At 46.8% G+C, this 27,538-nt stretch overlaps 1 protein-coding gene across 1 annotated transcript in view; it reads left to right on the plus strand.

The window, feature by feature from the left end:
- Window positions 1-27,538, plus strand: part of LOC138295990 (formin-2-like) — a 686,093-nt gene that overhangs the window by 29,391 nt on the left and 629,164 nt on the right. The window contains exons 2-3 of the mRNA XM_069234685.1: window positions 10,805-10,971; window positions 13,398-13,545. Of these exons, the coding sequence (XP_069090786.1) occupies window positions 10,805-10,971; window positions 13,398-13,545 (315 nt within the window). The remainder of the gene's footprint in view (window positions 1-10,804; window positions 10,972-13,397; window positions 13,546-27,538) is intronic.

The following is a 27,538-nucleotide window of genomic DNA, read 5'->3' on the forward strand; positions in this document are numbered from 1 at the left end:
ATGGACGTTTTCTTGAGCTGTAAGGGCGCTGTGAATGACTCTTGACTTCATAATGGTTTGGAATAAGCCCATGTATACATCTTCAAATACAATGCTTTGAGATGCAGTACAGGTATCAGGCTATGAAATTGTTTGACTGGAATGGTGTTTATCGATACATCACTATCAATTATAAAGGTTATTGGACAACAGTTGACCTTGAGTTTGATCTTGGGCACGGTCTATATGAGTTATTTTGTTAACTCACTTGTGTTTTGTATATATTTGTCGTTTTTGCAAGCGACAAGGCCTACATGTGCACATCAGTCCTTTATATTTATGATAATTGCATATTCATCCTCTTCATTGTTGCTCAGTGGTGATGCTGAAGAACTTGTGCATGGTGACTTAGATGACAATTGACTTTGTTTGGCTTCCACCTGTCACAGTTGAGGTTGCTTTTTGTCTTTGTGGGTGTGGTGAGAATACTTCTGGAACTTTCTGTTGTCCAATTTCTCCCCTCCCCGTAATGCACTTGGTTTTTCCTTTGTTTTGCAAACCGATATGAAATGATTCTCCTTTTAACACCCCTTACATGTTTGGCTGATGGTTGGACATTTATCCTCGTGTGGAAATGAAAATCCACATCAGAAATAGTCTGTTTCTTTGGGGACTTCGGCTTAAGGGTGACTGCTTGATGCTTGGGTCTACTCTTCATGATCAATGCCTCTTCGCCTCTTGTTGTTCCTGCTTCCTTGTCGGCAGCTTGTTGATCTTCTTGTTCCTCAGCCCTGGCAGCCATCAGTACTTTCTCTAAGCGGAGTGTCTCTCGCAACATGCATCTTCAGAATGAGGCCGACAAACAGCCATCAATGATTCTGAGGCACATGGCTTCCTCATCAATAATTCACTGGATTTACAATGTTTGACTAGCACATCAAGTTTTTCAACAAACTCGTCCATCATCTCAACAACTTGTCTCACTTAATTGAAAATGTACCTTTCATAGTCTACGTTCAGCGCCAAATTGAACTTTGCTCCTAAAGCTTCTTTGATGTGATGGTATGACAATCTCAGTTTGTGAGATCTTCTTAATTACTTTTTTCACCCCATCAGCAGGGAGATTTTTAAAGTATTTAATGATTTTTCCCATCATTCACTTCATCCAGGTTATCTATGAAGTCATCAACGGTCTCGATCCATGTGGTCCTTCTGCCTTTTGGTGGTATCGAATGGCAGCAGAGGTTTTAAATTGATCAGCACCGTACTCCATGTCTCTTGTGGCATATTTTTTTTATTTTTTTTTACTACTTTGAAGACTGAGTTGTACTGAAGGCCATCTGGTGCTGACTTCCCTTGTTTTCGACCGCTTCTCTGGGAACCAATAACCTTTTGAGCACAACCCCTCTGTTTGCTCTAGAGTCACCTCGCTGATTTAGAGGTCATAATGCGGGTTAGTAAAGTTCACTATTTGTACCTGGTTGTTGCTACCTTCTTTTTGTTTCTTAGCCTCGTTGGCAAGTTTTGGCGGGCTTTAACAATAGCGCTTCTCAGATACAGTCAACTTCTCCATGAGGCCTTGTAGAGGCTGGAGTGGAGCTTGCACTCCACGTACCCCAAATGAAGGCTTCTATGCACTGGCATGCATGAGCATTTGGCTATTTCTTTGCAAACTCTCAGGCAGAGCAGTTCTGTTTCTTCGGGGCACGTATCTCCTACTAGTAGCCAGTTGTCACATCCTCCCCAGCCCTGGAGCACGCACATGAACAGGCCACACACCAACCTCCTATCCAACGTCTTTATTTCTCAAGGTACAACATGCAACTAACTTCTCAATATCACGTAATCATTAAAACCACACCTTAACACCTACCAGATTAATTGGAAATCGGGTTGGATGGGGAGAGGTCACAACACTCATGAGTTAAAGGATTGAAACAATTTGCAGTTAACAGAAGGCTGAATGGACTGGGCACAGTAACAAAAGTGCAGCAGGTCTTAATCTTGGGGACAAGGTTTAAGTCTCATCGTACAAAGACCAAACTCTACCTGTGTTCTCTCGCGAGAAGTACCTAACTGCAAGTCAGACACTCAGACAGGCACACATAATGAAAAGATCAAACATACAACCTGAGGAACTCCAGGAAATGCAAGAAATTCAAGGAGCTATGAGGTTCAAACACACTTCGGGCCAATCAGTATGTTTCCATTGTTGTTATCCACCTGTCGCATCATATATACACCTTGTTAGTCTACATATGTACACGGGAGTGATTGAGTTGTTACCAACTTGACCTCTGCTAAAACTCTAATAAATTACGAGCACCTGGGCAGACCTCTATGGAGAAGAAACAAATAGAAATCTTTGTAACGGATGCAATCCGCAGCCTCGGTATAAAAAATAAACACATTTTTTGTGTGCAATACTCTTTAAAATGTCTGTCTCTATAACAAGGTTAGAGCTCCGATTAAGACAAGGTTAGACTGGTTTGAATATTTAAGTTTTATCATGTATGGTGTATATTCCATTGGACTTATCTTTGGTAGAGAAGAGGATAGGAACAATGTACGCCCTGTTAAAAGGGTGATGCAGTGGGTGAGAACCTCCAGTGACTAAGGGTGGTTGCCTAAGGCTGGGAGAGACATTAATAAGCACATCTGAATAATTCATTTTTCAGTCATTTCCTGAAGCTTGTTTGCTTTGGTTCAGATCTCAAGTAGGAGTCTAGGGCATTGCACAGTCTTGACACTTGTACCGCTAAGAATCTCTTTGTCTTATGACCATTGTAATTACTGGATCAGGTAGACAGCTGATGAGCAGAGTTCTGACTAGGCAGGTTTCTGTTAAGTTGGGCAAATCAGAAATTGATGTTTTGTTAAAACAAACGAAAATATGAAATATTTGTCATCCACTTAGTGGTGAATGGTGTTCCAAAAGAGTAAATTATATTAGCAAAAGATGTACTATAAATAGAGAAGAGGAGGAAAGGGACCTTAGATTGAACAAAACAGGTAGGCAATGAGTGTTGAGCGCCAAGGAGACTGAAGAACAGATTGTAGTAGTCAGTATAACCACTCTAACTAAATCTGTACTCACAGTGCCAAGTGAAACAATAGCGTCTACCCTGACGGTGCGGTGAGCAGTGTTTGGAAAAAGGCAGAGAGATCAAGCATGATTAGAATGTAGAAGAGTTGGGTGTATGGATGGGCATAAAAGAGTTGGATGCATCTGTGAAGTCTATTGGTGGAGTGCAGGAGATCTGACAGCTTGATCACTCAGTCGGCTCCAAACCAGCTGCTGTGAGAGGATAGGTACCTGGTAAGAGTCAACCTCTAGGAGTTTTTGCAATAAATTTGACTTGGATTACTGGGCAGTAATTCTATACAGTTGTGGCATCAGTCTTGGGCATTTTTATGAATTGTTTTTCCACCTATTTGAAGCAATCTGGGTACTGTGCTAAGAATAGAGATTAGTTAAAGGGTACAAAGGGCCAGATATTTTATTTTTTTGGCTGAAATTGCCAAGTGGGGAGTAGGAAGGGGTGTTCAAATCAGAGTTTGATGTTACTGACTGTTAGACTTTTCATCCTTGGCGTGGTCTCCCTTAACTTTTTGCCTCTGTTCCCCAGGTTATTGATGTGTGCTGGACTCTGATTTTGCTGTTTTTATTACTCTGGGCACTTTACCACTGCTAACCAGTGCTAAAGTGCAAGTGCTCCTTTTTAAAAGGTGTATGTAATTGGTTTTCCATGATTGGCATATTTGTTTTACTGTTAAGTCCCTAGTAAAGTGCACTAGAGGTGCCCAGGGCCTGTAAATCAAATGTTACTAGTGGGCCTGCAGCACTGGTTGTGTCACCCACACAAGTAACCCTGTAATCATGTCTCAGACCTGTCACTGCAGTGTCTGTGTGTGTATTTTTACACTGTAAATTCGACTTGGCAAGTGTACCCACTTGCCAGGCCTAAACCTTCCCTTTTCTTACATGTAAGGCACCCCTAAGGTAGCCCTAGGTAGCCCCAATGGCAGGGTGCAGTGTATGGATAAGGTAGGACATATAGTAATGTGGTTTATATGTCCTGACAGTGAAATACAGGCAACTTCGTTTTTCACCGTTGCAAGGCCTGTCTCTCTCATAGGATAATATGGGGGCTACCTTTAAATATGATTAAAGTGTAGATTCCCCTAGAGGTAGATGGACATGTGGAGTTTGGGGTCCCTGAACTCACAATTTAAAAATACATCTTTTAGTAAAGTTGATTTTAAGATTGTGCGTTTGAAAATGGCACTTTTAGAAAGTGAGCATTTTCTTGCTTAAACCATTCTGTGACTCTGCCGTGTTTGTGTATTCCCTGTCTGGGTCAGGTTGACAGTTGGGTTGTTTTTCACCTCACACCAGACAGTGACACAAAGGGAGCTGGGGTGTAACCTGCATTTCCTGATTAGCCATCTCTGCTAGGAGGGAGGGGTGGAGTGGTCACTCATCTGAAAGGACTGTGCCTGCCTCTGACAATGCAGACTCCAACCCCCTGGTGTGTGTCTGAGGCCTTGCCTGGGCAAGGCAGGATTTCACAAGTAGGTGTGAGTCCCCTTTGAAGAAAGGTGACTTCAAAGACTAAAATGGGTATAAGAAGGGCACCCAAATCTACAGACTTTAGAAACACTTCTGGAACCAAGAGGAACCTCTGCCTGGAGAAGAGCTGATAGCTGAGGAAGAAGTGCTGCCCTGCCTGTGACTCTGCTTTGTGGAGCTTTCCTGCAGTGCTGCTTCTGCCAGAGTAAGAGGGCAAAGACTGGACTTTGTGTGCCTTCCATCTTGTGAAGAAATCTCCAAGGGCTTGATTTAGAGCTTGCCTCCTGTTGTTTGAAGTCTCAGGGACAGCAAAGACTTCTCTCTGCCAGCACCTGGAGTCTCTGGAGAGACTCCTGCTCTGGCAAGTGGTGCCCTATCCAGTCCCTGGGCCCTTGAAGGAAAGCTGGTGGAAATCCAAGGAAATCAACTTTGGACGACTCCGAACCGACGCCGCTGAAGTCCGCGACTCAGTGGAAGTTGCCGCACCACGTTGTGACCGACGCCGCTCGAAGTGCACGGATTCAACGTTTCGCACAGACGCCGCGATCCCCGTATTCGCGCATCGGCTTGTTTTCACTCTTCACCAAAGGTACTGTACTTGGGGGTCTACACGACTCCGTGTCCGGCGCCGCTGGTGTCGGCTTGTTGGGAACGACTCCGTCACGACGCTGTGTTAACATCTCATCGAAGCATTTTTGTTTCGAAGCGCTATTTTTGAGTTTAATCTCTAAAAATTCATAACTTGACTTGTGTATGTTGGATTTTTGTCGTTTTGGTCTTGTTTTGTTTAGATAAATATTTCCTATTTTTCTAAACTGGTGTTGTCATTTTGTAGTGTTTTCATTAAGTTACTGTGTGTGTTGGTACAAATACTTTACACCTAGCACTCTGAGGTTAAGCCTACTGCTCTACCAACCTACCAAGGGGGTAAGCAGGGGTTAGCTAAGGGTGATTCTCTTTTACCCTGACTAGAGTGAGGGTCCTTGCTTGAACAGGGGGTAACCTGACTGTCAACCAAAGACCCCATTTCTAACATTGGTGATCAGCGGTTGGGATTTGGACTTGTATTTGTACTTGACATACAGTAATTAAGTGTACACTACTGTTTGAGTTCAGACCACTACGTGACCACATACTGCTTGTCTTGAGATTTTTGCTTTTTCTCTTTTTGTGGATTTTTCCCTACGTCCACTTTGTTTTTTTTCGCTGATCTTTGACTGACTTTGAACTTCATTTGGGAACTTGTTTCTGCATTTGGAACTTTGCACTCTTTTTAACGTTTCATCATGTCTCTACTTGGAGATGCACCAGTTGAAGCTGTTTTTGACCTGAAGCAATTGGATAGTTATAACAAGGCTCAGCTAAAGCCGTTTTGTAAAAATTTTGGGTGTCCCATCAAGGGCTCTTCCAAGAAGGATGAGCTGAAAAAGGCGCTGATGGCCTGGGTGACCACCAGAAGCACTGGAGGGCACACTGAGGATTAGGAGGGAGAGCAATCAGTACATAATGGTATAGTGGAGGGACCTGTTATTCCCAGGGAAAGAGTCTCTAGGGCAAGTAGCAGTGTATCCTCAAAAGGTCTGACACCTGAAGAATTGCAGGACAGACAGGCAGAGAGGGCATACCAATTGGAGCTGCAGAAGCTCAATCTGGAGAAAGAAAGAGATGAGAGAAGAGCAGTCCTTGAGGAAAGGAAGATGCAGCTGGCTCATGAGCTTAACTTAAAGGAGTTATATCAGAGGAGCCAGTCCAGTAGGGATGGTGGCAGCAATCCTACAGTGCAGCCTGAGAGAAGGGTACACATCCCAAAAGACCTTGTGAGGGATTATAAGAGGGAGGATGTTATCTACTTGTGGTTCAAGGGTTATGAGTCAGCTCTCCACATGAACCTGGTCCCTGAAGCTCATTGGGGGGCAGCCCTGTGGAAGCATTTTGAGGCAGAGGGGAGGGACACACTGACAGCCTTAGGGAATGCTCAGAGTCTCACCTACCCTGTCATGAAGGAGGCCTTACTCACCAGGTATGGTCTCACCCCTGAGCAGTACAAGGAGAAGTTTAGATCCTACAAGAGAAAGGAATCCCAAACATGGTTGGAATGTATGGATTCTTTTTGCAGGTCACTGGATGGTTGGGTGAAGGGCAGTAAAGTAAACACGTATGAGGGGCTTTACAATTTAATTGCTTGGGAGCACTTGTACAGTTTGTTTTCCAGAGCTGCGCCAGCACCTCATTGACAGCAAGCTGACTGACCGCAGGAAGCGGACCGCTGGGAGAGCACCAGGGTCCAAAAGCGGTATAGGGGAGACCCATGCCAAGGGTGGGCAGGGTCCCTTTCAGAAGAAAGGGGGGGGGGTAAGGGCAAACAGGGGGAGTTCTCTAAAGGGCCCCAAACTGATTCCCAGGGTAAGGATTCCCAACCCCCCAGTGAAAAGAAGCCATGGTTGTCCAAAGGGAAGCCAGCAGCAGGTGGTCCCCCACGTAAGTGCTATGCATGTGACCAGGTGGGTCATGTGAGGGGGGACCCCAAATGCCCCAAAAGTACACCGGCACCCACTGGTGCACCGTCCCAGGGTTTGGCCAGTGTAGCGCTTGGGGAGGAGTTGGTTTCAGGTGGGTGGGAACCAGCAGAAATGACCCTTGTCTCACTAGGGGACAGTGAGATGGTCCAGAGAAACCTAGTGCCTGATAACACTAAGAAGTACAGGCAATGGGTGACCATCAATGGACAGAGGGTGGAGGCTCTGAGAGACACTGGAGCCAGTGTGACTACAGTGAGGAGTCACCTGGTGTCTGAAGAGCAGAAGTAGTAGCGGTAGACAACTCTGAGCGCCTCTGCAGAGTGGTGCAGGTTCCCTTTGAATGGGGGGGGGTCTCAGGTTCCTGGAAAGTAGCTGTGAGTCCAACCATGCCTGTTGATTGTTTGCTAGGTAACGACCTGGAGGATTCCCCTTGGAAGGAGGTGGAACACAGGTCTCACTTGGAGATGTTGGGTCTGCCTGGGTGGGTATGCGTATCCACCCGGTCTATGGCAGCCAATCAGGGTAGTCATGAGCCCCTGGAGCCTGAAACAGTGGCCCAGGGGACCGCCAAGAAGAGGAAGGGCAGGGGGGCACGGGAAACCGGCCCCAGAAGTTCCCACGGTCCGGGAGGAGGCAGAGCCCGAGGGTGACGCCCCGGAACCTACAGGGGAGCAGGTGGCTGAACTGGGGGAGGTCCCTGAGCTGTCACAGTGGCAGCAGGAAGGGGGACCCACCAGGGAAGCATTCTGCACAGCGCAGAAGGAGTGCCCTACTCTTGAGGGGCTGCGGCAGCAGGCTGCAGCCCAGGCGGCTGGCGAGGCGCAAGGTACTCACCTGATATATTGGGAGGATGGCCTCCTGTATAGTGAGCCTAAGGTTCCTGAGCCTTGGTCAGCTCGTATGCTGGTGGTACCCCAGTGCTTCAGGGCCTTCCTACTGGGCTTGGCTCATGATGTGCCTTTGGCAGGACATCTAGGGCAGGACAAGACCTAGAAGAGGCTTGTCTCCCACTTTTACTGGCCCTTGATGCACAAGCAGTCAGCTGCTTATTGTAGGTCTTGTCAGACTTGTCAGGCAAGTGGCAAGAGTGGGGGGAAATGCAAAGCTCCCCTCCAACCTTTACCTGTAGTCAGTACTCCCTTTGAAAGGGTAGGAATTGACATTGTGGGGCCTCTGGATCCCAAGACCGCCATGGGCAACAGGTTCATCCTGGTCTTGGTGGACCATGCCACACGGTACCTAGAAGCCATTCCTCTAAGGACGGTCACTGCCCCCGTGGTGGGACGTGCCTTGATGGGAGTTTTTACCCACATGGGGTTCCCCAAGGAAGTGGTATCCGATAGAGGTACAAACTTCATATCCACTTATATGAAGTCTCTGTGGAAGGTGTGTGGGGTAACGTACAAGTTCACCACACCTTACCATCCCCAAAGTAATGGTCTGGTTGAGAGATTCAACCGCACCTTGAAAGGCATTATTCAGGGCCTGTCAGAGCCCTTGAGGCGTAAGTGGGACGTCCTCTTGCCATGCCTTCTGTTCGCTTACAGGGAGGTGCCTCAAAAGGGACTTGGCTTTAGCGCCTTTGAGCTCATCTATGGCCACCCTGTGAGGGCACCGCTCAGTCTGGTGAAGGAGGCTTTGGAGAAAGCTCCTAGTAAACCACCCCAGGATGTATTTAGCTACATGCTGCCACTAAGAAACCAGACTGCCCGCTTCAGGAGTCTCGCTCAGGAGAACCTGGAAGCAAGCCAGGAGGATATGAAACGGTGGTACGACCAGAATGCCACTCTGGTTGAGTTTCAGAATGGACAAAAAGTGTGGGTCATGGCACCAGTGGAGCCTAGTGCTCTCCAAGATCAGTGGACTGGGCTTTTTGAGGTGGTGGAAAGAAAGAGCGAGGTCACCTATCTGGTAGATTTGCAATCCCCAAGGAACCCTTTGAGGGTCCTACATGTCAACCGCCTCAAACCACACTTTGAGCGAACTGAGCTATCCATGCTCCTAGCGACAGATGACGGGGTGGAGGAAGAGAGTGAGCCTCTTCCTGACCTCCTGTCTGCAGGAGAGAAAGATGGGTCTGTGGAGGGAGTGATCCTCTCCCCCTCCCTGACTGAGGAACAGCAGAGGGAGTGTCGCCACGTGTTGGGACAGTTCGCCTCACTGTTTTCCCTGATCCCAGGAGTCACACACCTGTGGACACTGGGGACAGTACACCTGTTAAACATAAGGTTTACAGGGTGACTGACAGGGTCAGGGCTTGCACTAAGGAGGAAGTCTCCAAAATATTAACCCTAGGGGTTATTGAGCACTCCAGCAGTCCTTGGGCCAGCCCAGTGGTATTGGTCCCAAAGGCTGCTGCTCCTGGTGCCACTCCGGAACTTAGGTTCTGTGTGTACTACCGGGGTCTCAATGTGGTCAGCAAGACTGACGCACACCCCATCCCCCGAGCTGATTAGCTCATTGATCGGTTAGGAGCTGCCAAGTACATCAGTACGTTTGATTTAACATCTGGGTACTGGCAGATTGCCTTAACTGAGGGAGCAAAGGAGAGGTCAGCATTCTCTACCCCAGATGGGCGCTTCCACTTCAATGTGATGCCCTTTGGGATGAAGAATGCCCCTGCCACCTTTCAGAGGTTGGTCAACCAGTGTTGGCAGGACTGGATGGGTTCAGTGCTGCCTACCTGGATGACATTGCTGTGTTTAGTTCCACATGGGAGGAACACCTGCAACACCTCTGGAGAGTGTTAGAGGCCCTGCAGAAGGCAGGCCTCACTATTAAGGCGAGCAAGTGCCAAATAGGGCAGGGTTCTGTGGTGTACTTAGGACACCAGGTGGGGAGTGGCCAGGAGGCACCCCTACAGCCTAAGATTGACACGATTCTGGCTTGGGAGCCTCCCAAGACCCAGACTGAAGTGAGAGCCTTTTTAGGTCTCACAGGATATTACCAGAGGTTTAAGGGATATGGTACCATTGTTCCCCCCCTTAACTGAGTTAACTTCTAAGAAGCAACCCAAGAAAGTGATCTGGACAGAGGCTTGCCAGAACGCTTTTGATGCCCTGAAGGCTGCCATGTGCACAGCACCTGTGCTGCAGGCACCTGACTACTCCAAGGAGTTTGTTGTGCAAACAGACGCCTCAGAGCATGGTATTGGAGCAGTACTCTCACAGCTTAATGAAGAGGGCCTAGATCAACGATGAAACGTGTTGTGACAAGGCTTTTTTGTTCAAACGTGCTGCAGTGATGGTCAATATAAAGGTATTTGAATGCTATGAAGGGGCCGAGGGAGGCAAAGTTTATGAACAGTCAAAGAGGCCTGTGACCCTTGAAGGGAAATGTAGAGTGGAAATGATGCTGTTGTGGAGCTAGAATAGCCTAAAATACATGGGCACACTTCAGAAGATGCAGCGAAAAAAATACATGTGTTCCATTTCAAAAGGAGTAGAAAGCAATTGACAGTTTGAGTTGTTGGGCAATTAATAGGGGGTCGAAGGCTAGTGATGGATGGGCCAGGAGGCAGCTAACCTACTTACCTATAATACAACTGTGCAGTACCTGATGTTTAAGTATGTGCTGCCCCTCAGTGTTCAGGCCAGGAGTCTAGGTTGAGCAAGGCTCCGTCATTAAGACAGGACCTGCCTGGTATCCCAGCCAACAGTGGTCAGGGTAGGACTGCATATATGATAAGTGTCGTGTATCCCACACTGTTCACATTCAGCATGTTTCTTAACAGATGGTGCTCTTCAGGACAAGCTACTCCCCCACGAGGACAGCACACAAATCGAGGCAGATGAAAGGTGTTGTTCCCGAATTCGTGCGATGGGTCTCCTTTTCCCCTTCAGTGACTGCCTCAGAGAACAGTGTAGCCCAGTCAAAGAAAGGGTTGCAGCCACGGTTTGTGTAAGTTATTGTTTTACAACGACGGTACTTCCACTGCTGTTTTTTTTTTATTTATTTAAACTTGGGTGGTGACGGGCTTTTGGTGATAAATGTAAAATACATAATGCTTCTTTAAAGTTTTGTAAGACTTTGTCATAAAGTTGTTGGCGGGAATGGGAGCGAAATGGTGTCAGTGCAAGAACCCATAAAGAGCTAGAGTACCTTGTGGCGCACCTCAGTCTTGCTTTTTCATACCACACCTACCCATCGAAGTGCGTCATTCTGTAGACCTTTAATTTGTATACCATGCGTTAATTTATACATATGAAACGAAATGCTGTCACTTGTAGAACAAGATTAATTTGATTTAATACAAAATATATAGTAAGGATACTATAGGTTTATTTGTAGGTTTATTTTTATCTTTAAGTGGGTGGGGGTAACATTAATAGTGCAGTATACCCTGTGAAACGTGCATAAACCACACAAAGTAACAATAGCCGCTTGGACATTAATCACAATCGGTAAATAGAATATTTGAAACGAGATGATATTTTTAGGGCAACTTCAGCTTTTGACAGTGCCCTTTGCCTTTCTTTGCTCAAATGTGGCTGACTTCATCGAGGCCAGTACTGTGATTCTCCTCAAACGTCAGCTTTGTTTTTCAAGGGATTCAGTGTTCAAAAGGCTATCGTGACAATTCAATATTTAAAAGTTGAAGTAATATTTGTGCCTTAAAGAAAGCCTCTCTCGGATCTCAGAAATGGATCTGCATAACCATTCTAAGGACGGGAAAATCCCAAAATTGCCAGGAAAAGTTCTCAAAAGTTAATCTGTTCATAAGTCAGACCATTTACTGCCAATGTCAGAAGAGGTTACCACTAAATCGCAAGGTGTGTCTAGTCACTGAATGATGCCTACCTATAACTTGCGAAACAGTCGGTGTTGTGAGCAGCTGCTCAGCCCTCCTCTGCAATTTAGGGGCATCCTCTGATGATTGTGACAGTAAGGACTGACCTGACTCATGAATAGCTACCGGAGCCAGTCAAAAATGACAATTGATATGGAATCCTTCACTCTTCCTTCTGAGTGAAGAGCACCATAACAGTGTCAAGTTCTGCAAAGTAGAGCCATTACCTGGGCAAGAGTGGGACCGCCACCAGTGTTGTATTTGTTTAGCGATTGTTACCCCTATGTGGGGCGCTTGCCTAAATAGGTAGCATGATACACCGTATAGGTTTGTGGTTGGAAGGATGTTGTCTTTGTTTTGATCCTTTTGGGATGTGTTTCCATATGGTGCGTGATGACCGCATCACCTAACACTGTGATGGATGTAGAAGGGAAAGATAAGCACGCTGTTTATGGTTTTCAGTAAGCTGGCAGCTTTGAGTAGCTCTGCAAGTACCGTTATGGTATTTCTGTTCATAGTTCACTTAACTAATTGCACCGGGTTGTCCATTCTGAGATATTTTGCTTAAAGTTAATGGTCTGGGGCAGGAATAGGTTAAAGGGAGCCCTGCAGAAATGGAGAGGCAGCAAAAACAGAAATCCAGTAATCTTTTAAGTTCAGAGAGACAAGTAAATCCACATTTCTTTTGAAGATTAATTTGTTATTCTTCCAATAAACTCAGCAAGACAGCTTCAGCAAAACAATGCAGGTGAATTTGTATGGAGGGGAATTTGGACTAGCCAGGTCGAAGTGAAAAGTGGTGCCTGTGATGCCAGGTCTCTTACTGTGTGTGGAGGGGGAGGGGTATTTACAGTTAACACAAAGGTCATCACTTACTGGTCTTCCGCCTCTGGGTACTCTTAACACAAGGTTTACAGAACTGAAACCTCTTTACAAAGATTGATTCCGCCTCACATGCCTTCTGGACCAAACGTATGACGTGGGAACTTAAAAGCTTTTGCCAACACAGTTATCAATCCTTGGATGTACAGCTCCTCATGGCGGATCAACTAAATCGGGGAATTCAACCACTCCCACAACCTCATGACACAAATAACTTTAATTTATGCGCAGCAGTGGCACGATGAGGTGAATTTTGGTGCATATTGTGACCCGCCCCCCTTGCCCGCTCCCTTGCCACCATTATTTCTTATAGTTAGTTTGTAGGGACTGAAATACAACGTATCGACATATTTAGATTGGATCCATATGGAAATAAACTGATCAAAGGTGTCAGTCATCACTACAGTAACCCGAGTGTATAGCCTCATTGACTAAAGTTGATCTTACATGTGATCCAGTCTTTGAGGCCCCTTTAAGCAGCGCAAAAGGTAGACAGCGGTTTGGATACGTTAAATGTTTTGTGTTTGAACAGAGTGCTGCTGGAAATAGTCGGATTTCGGACACTTTTATTTATTCTGAAATGGCAGGCAAATCTTGCCCATTAAGAGTCCACTAATTCCATTATGTGTGACATCTCTGTTTTTATATTTCACAGCATGGCCAGCCTAACACATTGGCTCCCATTGGTCAAGCCAGACACTCTCTCGAGTGTTTACAGAGGCGATCATGTGGGAGAATACATACAGTATGTCCAGAGAAGCCTACACAACAAAAACAGCTCGAACTGAAATATACAGAAGCAGGTACGCAATTGCATTTGTAAAGGGACGAAGGCATATATATATATATATATATATATATATATATATATATATATATATATATATATATATATATATATATATATTTTTTTTTTTTTTTTAAGTGCTTTTAACTGGGGGATTTGGATATGGCGGGATCCTTGTAATAATGAACATTAGTGACTGCTCGGTTTTCAGTAGGTACAGGCAAACTTCTCGTTACGCCGACTTAAATTAAATTAAATTAATTAAATTAAATTACTTTCCAGTATTTTTACGAAATTATGCCATAACACCTGAACACGTAATGAAAAAAACATTCCAGTAAAATTCTTATTGGAGGAGCACGGTAACACTACGAATGACCAGAATGTGAGTTACTATTTATATTAATTGTGTTTGTTTTGAGTTTGTTTTGTTTTTCGCACTAAAATATAGCGATAAATTACACTTTCGTTTTGTGTAATTTTTCAGAAACTTTGCGGAATTACACAAAATGAAATTTTGCATACCTAGTTTTAAGAACTAATGGCTGGATATATCAAAGGATTTTACCCGTTCTGTGTCTATGGTGGGGAGGGGGCGGGGAGACAAAGTGTTCATACATACGCCCTAATTTCAAACTTTGTTGTATGTGGAAAACTTCAAGGCAACAGTTGAAACTATTCCTTTAATTTAGAATGTTTCGGAAGTGTTTGACTTTATCTAATTCCAAAGAATTAATTCTCATTCATAGAAATATATGTAACCAAACAACAGATGGCATGTTCATAAAAAAATAAACACTTAATGAACATACAAATTAGATTGCAGCTGTAAATATTTTCTAGTTCTTCCCATTGTGTGATCTACGTTTTTGGAACCCATCCCCTTGTGTTTTTTTCTTCTTCTTCTTTTTTTTTTTTTTTTTTTTTACATTTACAGCATGCTGACACCCCAAAACTCGGAGAGAAGAAAATCATGATTTTTTATCAAATATATGCAAGGCCACAAGAACTGTGATTCTGCAGCATTTTTCACAATTATAGATTTGCCACATAATCTATTATCTGTCATAATTTGTAAATTGGAATGCAAAAATATTGCATCTAGATCAAACGAATCCAAAACTAGTAAAAAAATGAAGCAACGTATTGTATAGCAGTTTGGGCCCTTCCTGATTGTTGACAATTGCCTTTCAGTAGTTTTTAGAGGTATTTGAGTGTCAAGCTGTTACCGATGAGGAGAAACATTTGCTGAAACAGTGTTCACATGGGTTAAAATGGCAACATGAAGTATTATTGTCACAATGTGCCACATAATTTGGTTTTCTTGCTGCATAATTTAGTCAGCTCTGCCAAATGTGGTCCTCTCCTACTGCATAATTCCCGTGACCATGAATATGATGTATAAACGTATTGAAAAATCCAACAATACTAATAGAAACTTGGCATTCCCCTTCAAAGTCCTCCTTTCATACAGTTGAAAATCAGCTGTTGACGTCAAAGCGTGCCACACCAGATTGTTAGATTATGATGAGACAGGCTTCATATTTGATCTTTGGCAGAACTCACGCAGTCAAAACAATGTAGTGTCTAAAAGTAGGTCTTCCTGACGAATCCCGCTGTTGTTCTTTGGAGCTTGACACAACATGCAGAGTCTTGAGAAGTACTCGTAGATCATATACAGCAGCACAAAATTAGAAAGCTAAGCAAATAATTTGAAATTCCAGATTCAGTTTAGCATATGATTTGGTCATTAAAATGTCAATGTGACAAAAGTAGGGTCTAGGGCATAAGAGTTTTAAAAATATTAAAAAACAAACTGGATCCAGAAAAATGTAGTCTAAATCCTATGTCTCTGTTCCTTTGACGATTTATGTGGCGCAGTAGACCAAGGCCTACCAATTTGCCATGATAAAAAGTTTTACCTTTAAATTTTGGGAAAGTGATTTATTTTGATCGGATCCAAAAGAAAACAGACACGCTGCCAAGTTCATCTCCAGACAGACAGAAATTATTCTATTAACTAATATTCTGATCTTTTCTTCGCTTCAGCAGCGCACTGCCTTGCAGGTAATTGTAGCAATTTATGGAAGGTTAACCCAACAATGATTGAATAGCCCTAAGCAAATCGCATCAGAACTGTACATTCCCCTGTTACATTGCGGGCACTGGGCTTCTAATCCTCATGATTCACTGTAAAAGTAATCTCTCAATGCTTTAACGTTACGTAAATGACTAAACTGAGCTTTGATTTCATTCATCTCTCTCCAGAAAGAAAGCTACTCTGAGCCTTAAGGGATCTGAGTGAAACACTTCCTTTCAAGAAACCCTTATATTGAGAGAACACACTATTAGACTGTGTGACGTCTGCTCTCAAGAGAAGCCCAATGATGTGGCATGTTGTTGACCCAAGACTGCCAAAACATGGGGGCAGTGATAGGCTGGGTAGCCTCCGTGCTGTCATCAATATTCACCATCGTTTGCCTGGGGTTTGCCAAGACAAAGAACTCCTGTGAACCGTTATTAAGTCTTCTAGCTGCTCTGTGTCCAGAAGTTTCTTGACTAAGCCACCTGGGACCAGCTAAGCGTTTGAGAGGGCAATCTTCAACATTCATGGCCCAACATCATTAAAGATCTCCCTTTTCTTTACAACAGAAGTGAGGGTTGAGGGGCAGATCATGATTGAACAATCACAGATCCATACCTAACTTGCTGGATTGTGTGATATCCCTTCTCTGATCAAGCAGACGTATAGGACTCTGACTGTGTAGAGGGAATGAGGTGTATGTGTGCCCACATGGCCACCTTATAAGATGTGAGCAAGTATTTTCTAGAAACAGATGTCCAAGGTACCCTAGGTTCCATGCTCAAATGATTAGTTACCGGCACAGCTCTGTGTAATTCCATGCTGCTTCAATGAAGGTGTTTGTCTACGTCCCAAGGGAAAGTAATGCTTGTTATTTTTTTAAATCTACTTTACCATTTTCCTGATGATCAGAGAAAATTTAAAAGGTTCTCACAAAATAAAGGGTAGTATTTGAGTCCCACCAGCTGCAGGACATTAAAAAATGTATGATATTATTCATAGAGCTCACTAATCAAATGTCATTTTATATGGCATGCATCAGTTATGTTATACGTACTTTTTGAGCACACAATTACCCAAAGGTGTTCTAGTGCTAGCTCTAAGTAAACCAAGCTGGCTGGATCTAATTCCTGAAAAGCCATGTATAAGCTCTTTCCTGAAAGATGAGACTCGAGGCGGATCTTATATGGAAAGGTATTTTATTCCAAATTTTAGCAGCACTAATGAAAAAGCTTCCTCTGCCCCAGTTAACTCTGTTGAATCTGGATACTTCCAAAGTCTTGGTGCCCACAGACTAGAGATTTCTTTTGGGCTTGTAAAGTTTTGCATAAGATAAAGGGGGGCCTTGATCATGTAAAGCTTAATAACCAGTACAAAGTGCTTTAAACTTGATAAACTGTCTGACAGGTAACCAGTGTAGCTTCTTAATTGCCGTGGTTGCTGAATTAAACTTTGGGACCCTGGTTAATAGACTTGCCACAGCATTTTGTAACATTTGTAATTTGTTCAGATATTGCTGTATATTGAGACACAATCGATTGCAGTAGTCAATTTTGGATAGCACTATGAGGTGGCTACTGTTTTTTGCAAGTTCGAGGAGATCTATTTGAGATTATTATTATTTTTTTTTTTTTTTTTTTATCATTCTCAAAGTACCAAAGGTACCTGAAGTAACTACATTTACTTGGTCCCCGAAAGTAAGCTTGTTGTCCATTTGAATGGCTAGATTTCTGGCCTTGCGCACCGGTGTTGGAAGGGTACCGAAATCCTCCTGCCACCAAGCAGGCTACCAAAAGGAAGCGTGATTTCCAAACAGGATGACCTCAGTCTTGTCAGAATTAAGTTTAAACAATTCTTTCCCATCCAGGTACTGATGGCAAGCATACTTTCATGAAATCTAGATCCTGTATTTTCTAATTGATTGTATGATATGACGATTTGCGTGTCATCTGCATAGGAAGTAAGTGAAAAGCCATAAGATCGTGTCAATGGAGCCAATGAAGATATGCAAACGTTAAACAATGTCGGGCTCAGCGAAGACCCCTATGCAAGGCAGGGAAAAAGGTTCTGATACAAAGGAATCATGGGCAGCAAATTGAGTGCGCTCAGAAAGAAAGGAATGGATCAAGGCTAAAGCTGCTCCAGTAACTTCGATCCTGGCCAAACGGTCAATCGAAAGACTATGATTGACTGTGTCAAAGACTGGCTATAGTTCCAACAGCACCAAGGCAGCATTTCCTCCACTTTCTACAGGGGCTCTGATCTCTTCTGAGGCTTTAAAAAAAGCCGTTTCAGTACTGTGTCCGCTTCTAAAGCCATGTTGGGTTGAATCAAGAAGCTGATTATCCTAAATAAAATTAGATAGTTGGGCGTTCATAGCTTTTTCTATATGTTTAGCCATCAATGAAAGCCGTGAAATAGGGCGAAAGTTGTTAGGATCACTGGGAGCCACAGATTCGTGTTTTTTATTTTTTATCAAGGGTAGGATGGGCACCACTTTCTGTGCTTTAGAGAATTGACCTGATTTTAGTATCTGATTAAATATTGAAGTTAGGTTTCCTGCAATAATATCAGGAGCAAGTTTGATCACCGGCAGCGGACATGGGTCTAAAGGAGAACCAGATTTGGCTGCTTGAATTTGACTGGGAACTTGTGCCACTGTTAATGGATTAAATTCCAAGAAGGGAGTGGGTTACCATCAGGGACCTCGTGCCCAGCCTCCTCTTCACCATTTCCCCTGGATGTTGCAAACCTATTGTATATTTGTTCCACTTTGTTTAGAAAAAAGCTTGCAATAGAATTGCAAAGCGCTTGACTACCAATGACTTGTCCCTTACCTGGAGTAGCTATACGTTTTGACACTGTCTGAAACAGTTCCTTCATGGAGTTTTTCACTAGTTCTATCTGCTTAGTAAAAGAAGCTGTTTTTCCTTGATCAGCAGGGCCTTCTAATTTGCAGAGAGAGGTTATATATATATATATATATATATATATATATATATATATATATATATATATATTATTTTTTTTGAGGACTGTAATCTTTCCTCCATTTGCGTTTGCGCTGTTTACATTGTTGTTTTTATTTTATTTTATTTTTTATAAAACAGCTTCATTGATTTTGTTGAAGAACAAAGAAACAACACAACTGGTCACAATTGCTCTCCACAGATTGAACATTACACAGATATATCATAGTCACTGGACTAATAACCACCATGAAGTTTTGGGTGCGCATCCCCATTCTCATACCGAGGTGTCACGCCTGGCATCATCCTCCCAGGATCCCATCCATCTCCCCCACACACGTTCATACTTGGCAGGACAGCCCCTTGTTTCATAGACCAGTTTTTCCTGGGAGGCGCACCAGCTGATCCCCCGACGCCACTTCGCCAGTGCAGGAACCGAGTCCGCTTTCGAGCATGAAGCAATGTCTCTTTTGGCCACCAAACAAGCCATTCCCACAAAGGCTCATTCCACCCTGCTGGATCCCACCCCCTCAAGAACCCCCAATAAGATTGGCAAAGGGGCGGGCTCGATCTCCACCTGCAAGACCCTGGACACCTCCGCCAACACTGCGCACCAGTAAGGAGTAATAAAAGGACATGCCCACACCATATGAAAAAAATCGGCCGCCGGGCCTGCACACCGAGGACACTCCACTTGCGGCCAAAGGCCCGCCTTGTGCAGCCTTTCGGGGGAAGAGATATGCGGCGTGGAGAAAATAAGTCTGCACCAGTCTGAGACGGGAGGTCATAGTCAACAGTCTTAGGTCCATTAAGGCGTCCCTCCAGTCCTCGTCTGTCATCAGACCCACCCATTGCTCCCATCGTATAGAAAGCTTATCAAGGGGCTGTGATGCATTAGTAGTCAACATGAGGTATATTCACGATACCCCCCCTTTGCCCAAGTGTCCCATAAGCATCTTGGCTTCCATGGGGCTGAACTCTGGGAGAACCGTTCCTGTCTGAATGTACACCTGTAGGGCATGACGGAGTTGTAAGTACTTATGAAACTGAGTCTGGTTGAGCGAGAAGTGCTGTTGAAGTTCCTGGAAGGACCGCATATGTGCATCCGCCCAGACGTCGCCGAGGGACGATATCCCAACAAGATCCCATTTATGGAACCCCTAAAGCGTTGAGACCTCCTTCAGCTATGAACCCTGCCACAATGGGGTCTGCTGGGTGAGACGACGCCACCACCCCGACACTCACTGCGCCGCCTTCCACCCTGTGAGCACCACCCTTGTCACCTCCGGAATCTTACGCGGCATGGGGTCGCCGTATAGCATCCAAACAAACGGGGAAGCCTATGGTCAGAAGCTCCAATTGATAGGCGGGGTCCAATCAACCTCCCCCCCAGCCAGTCGTTAACCACCAGCAAATGCATCGCCAGGTGGTAAAAGTAAAGATTGGACATCCCCAGACCACCCTCATAGATGTCATCTTGACAGACCCGAAGTCCCAGGCGTGGGCTGGAGCCATGCCACAAGAACTGCAGCGCCACGGCCTCCATATCAGTGAACCACCGCCTGGGGACGTGATAGGGGACATTTTGAAGTAGGTAAAGGAACCGGGGGAGTACCATCATCTTGAATAAAGCTATCCAGCTGAGGATATTGAAGATATCTCTGGAGGTCTTCCTTGACCCGCTTGGTTAGGGGCTTGACATTCAGAGACCATGCAGCTCCGGCAACCGCACTATTTGTATTCCCATGTACTGGAAGCTGTTTCACCGGATAGGAATGGTGTGCTGCCAATCGTAGCAATCCCTGGAATGACTGAGCATAAACAATAAACATTTACTAGGGTTAACTAATAAACCTGACACCTCTGCAAACAGTCCCAGCAACTGCAGCACCCTGGGTCCACTGCTGTCTGGGTTGGCCAGGAACAGGAGTACGTCATCTGTGTATAACGCAATATTGTCCTCCCTCCCGGTAGGCCACGACCATCCCTCGACCAGGGGATCCTCCTGAATTAGCTTCGCCAGCAGCTCCATCGGCAAGCCGAATAGGAGCGGGGAGAGAGGGCATCCCTGGTGGGTACCCCTGCGGATGGGAAATTGTTTCGAGACCGCCCCTTTGACCTGCACCTTGGCTGACGGATTGGAGTAAAGGAGGCCAACCAACGCACAGAACTGCGGCCTGAGCCCAGCCCTCGTGAGGACTCGGCCTAGGTACGACAAATCTACTTTATCAATGCCTTTTTGAAGTCCAATAGCAGAAGCGCCAGGGGAGAAGTTAGGAGGGCCCTGTGAGCCAGAGCCACATGCAATCGCCTAATACAGTGCCGGGTGCTTCTAGCAGGCATAAAACAGCACTAGTCAGGGTGAACCAGTGAGGGCAGTACCCTCTTCAATCTCAGGGCCAATACCGTAGAGAAGATCTTGAGTTCCGTATTAAGAAGTGATATAGGGCAGTATGCCTAACATTCCTGCGAGGAGGGCCTAGTCTTCGGGATCACCACTATAGTGGCTTGATCCAAGCCTGGGGGGGGGGGGGGAAGCCCCCTGTTTTTTCAGCCTCCTCGTACATGGCTAGGAGGTGGGGGGCCAAAATGTCCCGAAACCTCGTGTAAAATTCGGCTGGGAAACCATCCGGGCTGGGCGTCTTGCCCGTCGCCAGCTCCGCTATTGCCGCCTCGACCTCCTCAAGGCTGAGAGGCTCGTGAAGTTTGCAACTCTCCATGTCAAACTGTGGGGAGGACCACCTCCGTCAACAATGGGGCCTCTCTCAGCGGGAGGCCTAGGTTGCTCCTCATAGAGGTTCCGATAATAGGCAGCTAAACTCTGCGCAATCTCGCCTGGAGTCTGAGAGATAGCACCTGAGCCGTCAACGATCTCCGGGACCACCCTGTCCGCCATTGGTCTAGTGGCAAGCCAGTGCAGGAGCTTGCCATTTTTGTCCCTCCACCCGTATACACTGGCCATGGAGGCTCACCACATGTGTTTCGCGGTCTTGAGTCTTATATGTTTAATCTCCTCTCGGACCAAGGCCAACTGCCGCGTGACTGCTACACCCACCGACCCTGCAACCTGGTCCTCCAGGCGCACCGCCCTCACCTTGAGCACCGATATTTTTTGATTGCGTGTGAGCTCCTGCGCCCAGAGGAGCTGCCTGGTGTGACCCCTGACAGTGGCCTTACAGGCCTCCCAAATAATGCCCGGTGATGCCACGGATCCCATGTTAAAGGTAAAAAAACTTGGAGAGCCAATCACCTAGTGCCTGGGCATACTCTGTCCTGCAGATACCAGGCGTTGAGCCGCCATATCGGTCGCCAGTCCGCGCTCACCCCGTCCAGACAAAGGAGAATCGGCGCATGATCCGATACCCCATGAGGAAGGATCTCCACTCCCGAGATTCGGGGCACGACGAGAGCAGGTGCGAGAAGGAGATCAATTTGTGTACGAGTGTGGTGCGCCGCCGATATATGGGTGTATTGCTGCAAATGGGAATGCCAAACACGCCACACATCGCAGAGACCCAGACCCTCCCTCTGCTCAGTCCAGATGCCCCCACTCTGCAGCCCGAGGATGGGGGCCCAGTGATGTCAACCTCAGGGTCCACGACATAGTGAAAGTCCCCGCCCAGCACGGTCAGCCCGGGGGAACTCCCATCACCACCTCCCCAAGGGACGCCAAGAACTGTTCTCGAGCCCCTGGAGGTAGATACTAAGAATATTGATCGGGTATCCCCCAAGCAAGCCAGACACCACAGCCTATCGCCCCTGCAGGTCCAACTAGGAATCTGCTACCACTAGTGGCAGGGAACAATGCAGCAAGACCGCCACTCCTCTTGAGCCCCTGGAGAACCCAGCGTGATAGACCTGGTCATTGTCCCCCCTCATAAACACTGGGCACCTAGTACCCAACAGGTGAGTTTTTTTCCTGGAGCAGGACCACTGACAGGGAAAACCTTCGGATGGTGGAGAATACCGCGGACCGCTTAATTTTGTCCAAGAGCCCATTTACGTTCCATGAGAGGACCGGCTTAGTCTGCTCAAGCATAAGTACATGTGTTGTTGCTTCCCATGGAGCGTTCCCACCCGAGCCTCCCATTGTGACCAGCTAACCAAAAACAGAATACAAGTCCAACCATAGACAACGATGTACGAACAATCCTTCCCCACTCCCAAAATGCCCCCTCCCCATACTTCCAACCCAGAAGCATCTGTCACCCAAAACTGTAAATACTGAGTGTCAACAGTAAGCGTGGAGTGGTGGACCCCTCCTGCAAGACGGAGTTTTGAATTACAGCCCTCGGCCGCCCTGAGTCTGGTGTCGGAAAGACGTCGATGTCCATGCTCTCCCCTCCAACATAAAGCGCCGAGAAATCAGCCACAAGGAAGCCGGGGGACTGGCTAAGGTGCTCCTCCTCCGGGGCCGACACTAGACCCTCACCGCCAGGGGCCCCCCCAACGTGGTCCTGTCCAAGGGCTGACTCTGGCCCGCTTAGTTGTCGTCCTCCGCCGATCCACCACAGAGGCCACTCGGTCTCCTCCTGCGGGACCGGGTTCGCCTGCGCCCCCCGGGCCCCTGGGGAGTTGCCGGGGGCGGGCGCCCGTCTCTCACCCCCCAACCGGGGGGAGCTCCTCCGGGTCATCCGATGCTCCTCCGTAAGCCAATCCCAAGTCGCCTCCGGGGAATCAAAGAAGGACTTTCCATTGTGGAGAACCTTGAGGCGAGCAGGGAAGAGGAGCATATAGGTCAACTGCATCGCCCAGAGCTTCTACTTGACCCATTCATACGATTGCCTCCTGGCCTGCACCTCGCGGGTGTAGTCGGGAAGATGAGGATCCTATGATTGTCCCAGCGGAGGTCTGGATGTGCCCTTGCTTCCTGAAGGATGACGTCTCGGTCCCTGAAGTTGAGGAACCGCGTGATCATCGGCCTCCGGGGGCCAGGGCGCCAGAGCCCTATGCGTGCATTCAGTGGCGAACCAGGGAGATAATTGCTGGTCAGGGACCCACAACTTAATCCAACGTTCCAAGAAATCAATTGCGCGTCCTGCCTCCGCTTCCTCCGGGTATCCCACAAAACGCAGGTTATTCCGCCTGGCACAGTTTTCCGCGTCCTCCGCTCTGTGATTCAGTTCACCTGTACAAGTTTGCAACTGAGCGACCTTGGCTTTAAGATCTGCAATCTCGGCTTCTGCCTGGGAGACACGGTCTTCCACCTCCTTGATGCGACCCACCACAGTCCGCAGATTCTGCCGCAGTAGGCTCACGTCCTCGCGCATCTCTCCGACCTTAGTCTCTACGGCCAGCTGCGAAGATTGGATGGCTTGTAGGATGGTGTGCACCCCATCAGCTGCCGCAGCCTCGGGGGCCTGAGTACCCGCCGCCCGAGGGGATGTCTGTTTAGCAAAGTGATAAATGCTGTTGGGATGCCGGTGGCTGCTTACTTGCTTTGTCCTTCTCCATCACTGTCTCCGGTCCAGTAGCGTCAGTGCGATCAGGACTCCCTCTGGGGCCCCCGCCGGCACACCCGAGGGCAGCCTCCCCTCCGAGGGGACGGGGGACCAATCTGGGTCAGCCCAAGTGGCTGCGGCTCTCAACACCCGCCCAGCCCAGCAGCAGTCCCAGCCCGGCGAGGGTGGACCCCGGTCTGGTCCCTGGCCGAATGCCGCACTCCACTCTTCGCGACACCAGTCGCCTCGCTCACCTCCGCTCTCCATGTCGCGCCACTACCCTCAGGTCGCCGTAATCTCCTCGCCGCCTCAGCTGGGGGGGGCCTCCGAACCCCCGGTCCGCCACACAATCCACTGGCCTCGCACCCGACTGCCCCGCCGCCGCGTCCTCTCCTCAGCCCGGCTGTGCTCCCAAGGGGCTCCTGCCCCGGTACCAGTTTGTCAGAACACCAGTCCAGTTCACTCCGCCGGACCCCCACCGGCGCCCCAGCAGGACCATCCAAGGGCAGGCACCAGTCACTGATGGCTCAGGGGCCCGACCATGGCTCGGGCCCCCACTCCGCAGCCGTCTTATGCCTTGACCCCGGCACCCGCTCTCATCCATGGCCTGGGAGGGGGAAGGGGGTCAGGCAGGGTGTCCCTCGAACTCCGCCGCCCGGTGCGGCCGAAAGGAGGACACCTAGGAGCAGGCCAGATCCATGATGCCCCTCCCCCAAGGTGCGCCGTATGGTGATCTGCTCACCGCAGGAGGTCTGCAGCCTCTCCGACCGCACGCCTCCCTGGCTGGCCGCAGGCACCGGCGCCCAGTCCAGCAGGTGGAGGGGCCCGACCACACCACATGGCACGGACCCCTGCTCCGCCTCCAGCCGACCTTCTCCACCCTGGCCGCGGCACAGGCGTCTGCACGGGGGAATCCTCTCGCTGCCTCCCCCAGCCGGGGCAGGCGAAGGCCAGCAGTCCGGTCTTGTGGCACCCCTCCCACATGGGGCACTGCTCAGGAAAGTCGACGTGGCACGGGAGGCCGCCATGCCCCCGGCGGAAACGCCACAAATCCACGGGGTTCCCCAGCAGGCCCGGGTGCCGGCTCTGAGCCGCCGAGCCCGTCCGCCCCGCCGCTCCCTCCACACACGGGGAGCCAGCTGGAGCCAAGAAAAGCCTCAGGGTGGCCGGGCCTAGCAGGGCGGATGACAGAGGGGTCCAGAGCACTCCTAGAGTGCGACCGCCATCTTGACACCCGTGGCCACGCCCCTTAGTTGTTTGTTTCTAAAGACCATCATTATATCATGATACAGATTTCTAAGGGGCTAGCATTGAGATGGTTAAGTGCAGCCAATTAGTATAGGCATAAACATTATGGTCCACATCTTCAGAATAGACCTGCTGAGAGCAGGTGAGCGTACCTTCAAACTGATCTTTATTAATCTTGTTCCAGGCCCTAGCTGCGTGCGACCTTGGGGCATTTTTGATCTGTACTTTAGATAAGTGCTCAATGTCAAACGTGACCGCGTAGTGGTCTGACCATGTCAGTAGAAGGGAGCTCTGGAACTTAAGACTGGTATTATTTGAGAAGATTTCGTCCAAGGAATGACCAGCAGAGTGGGTGGTGCTTTCAACTAATTGTACTAAATCCACACTAGACAACGTGTCCAGAAGTGGTTTTGAATCTTGATCTTCAAAGTGTTCAAGATGGAAATTAAAATCGCAGAGCATCATGTAATCTTTAGCTGTTAGTCCATCTTCTTATAATGAGCCCACGTTCTATGAAAAGTAACTTCTGGAGCCAGGGGGATGGTAGACTAAGACTCCCTTAGAAGTTTGTGGTTTATATAATTGTAGGCAAAAGGCAAGAGCTTCTCATACTAGAGAGGACATGGCACTAAAGGTAGCTGATAAGGAGTCACAATAAATGATTGCTAAGCCACCACCCCTTTTAAGTGACCTATTTAATGTGATATGCGAAACCCAGAGGGGTGGCCTCTGCAAGATCTGGGCCTGATGTACAATCCAACCAGGTTTCAGTGAACAATGCTATGTTGAATTGCTGGTTTGTTTAAAAAAAAAAAAAAAAAAAAAACCACAGCAAATGTAGTGCTCTGTTTAGCTGGTGATCTGGGGTTCAGTAGTACACAGCGTGATATGCTGTTAGTGCTCATATCGGTGATGGCAGTAATCTTACTGTTAGCAATATAAGATGTCATATTAAAGTTCTGCAAGCTTCACCTAAAGTCTCTTTAAATAGGTCTGTGCTATGCACCAGGTGAATGCTAAAGTGGCAAAACGGATATTTTAGAAAATCCTAGATTCATTCACTAGTGGGGTGAAGAAAATATTCAGTTTTTATGTTTTACATGGTGTATTTAATGAATTCATAATTCATGTGCAGTGATTCCAGAGAATGAAGTGTTATTCTGTTAAGTTGTTCAAAATTAGTTAAATTAACTGGTTGGCTATTTATAAACTAAAAAATTGAATATTGGAATTCCATATACTAAGCTAGCAAATTTGTGTGTTTTGAGTTATGCTGTATGGTACAAGGTTTTCCCTGTTAAACCCTACTAAGACTTTGAATGAGCAAGGTAGCACCACTCTTAAGGAAGAGATAATGGTCTTCTCTGGCACAAACCTAATTACTCAATGGAAAAATTAAGATCGATCTTTGGAGTGCCTAATGCTTTGCATGAAATTTCAACATTTACACCACAATATGGTACACTGTGAAGTACATTGCCTCTCAGAGCTAGAACTTGGCAAGACATAGTACAGACCTCTTCGAACAACATACTTGTGTATCATAATATAATTGATGGGAAGAAGTAGAACACCATGATATGTGAAATCTTAATCGAGATACAATCACCATGAGAATTAGTCTGTGTGAGAAGGACAAGCTGAATGTCTGCATACCAGTGACTTCTTTTTAAAGTAACTTTAATAAGAAACCTTTCAAAAGTGATTATTTTAGAAAACTATGGCTTAAAATGAGGCAATTAAAAAAAACTATAAGATCAAATATCACCCCACCAAAGGAGGGAGTTCTTTACAAAAGGTAAAATATTTTAACTTTCTTGAAAATATTTAACTGCAGACGGAAGTATTACAATTAATTATTGTCTTTTACAGTTGTAGAAAGTACTTCATGCTGATATGCCACTTCAGAACAAGATAATTTAAAAATAGGTCAATTAGAAAGTTTGGCCATCCCTACAGCACAAGTTCAGCCAAATTTGTAGGATGAACCAAGATCTGGCATTCTTCCACTGCCTACCACAGATTTAGGACCCAATTAAAGGCCTGCCTCAAAAGTTTATTTTCAAGAGCTTCCAATACTGAAGGTAACTGTATTCCATCTGAAGACAGTCTTACCCCCACACGCCCCTCAACTTTCTGCCTGCCTCCCTCCCTCCATTTTATGACTTTTTGTTTGCTGGCTTTAGGACTCTGAGCACTTTACCACTGCTAACCAGAGCTAAAGTGCTACTGCTCGTTCCCCTAAAACACAGCAATATAGCTCCTCTC

Source organism: Pleurodeles waltl, chromosome 5 (genome assembly GCF_031143425.1).
Source record: "Pleurodeles waltl isolate 20211129_DDA chromosome 5, aPleWal1.hap1.20221129, whole genome shotgun sequence".
Classification (NCBI taxonomy): Eukaryota; Metazoa; Chordata; class Amphibia; order Caudata; family Salamandridae; genus Pleurodeles; species Pleurodeles waltl.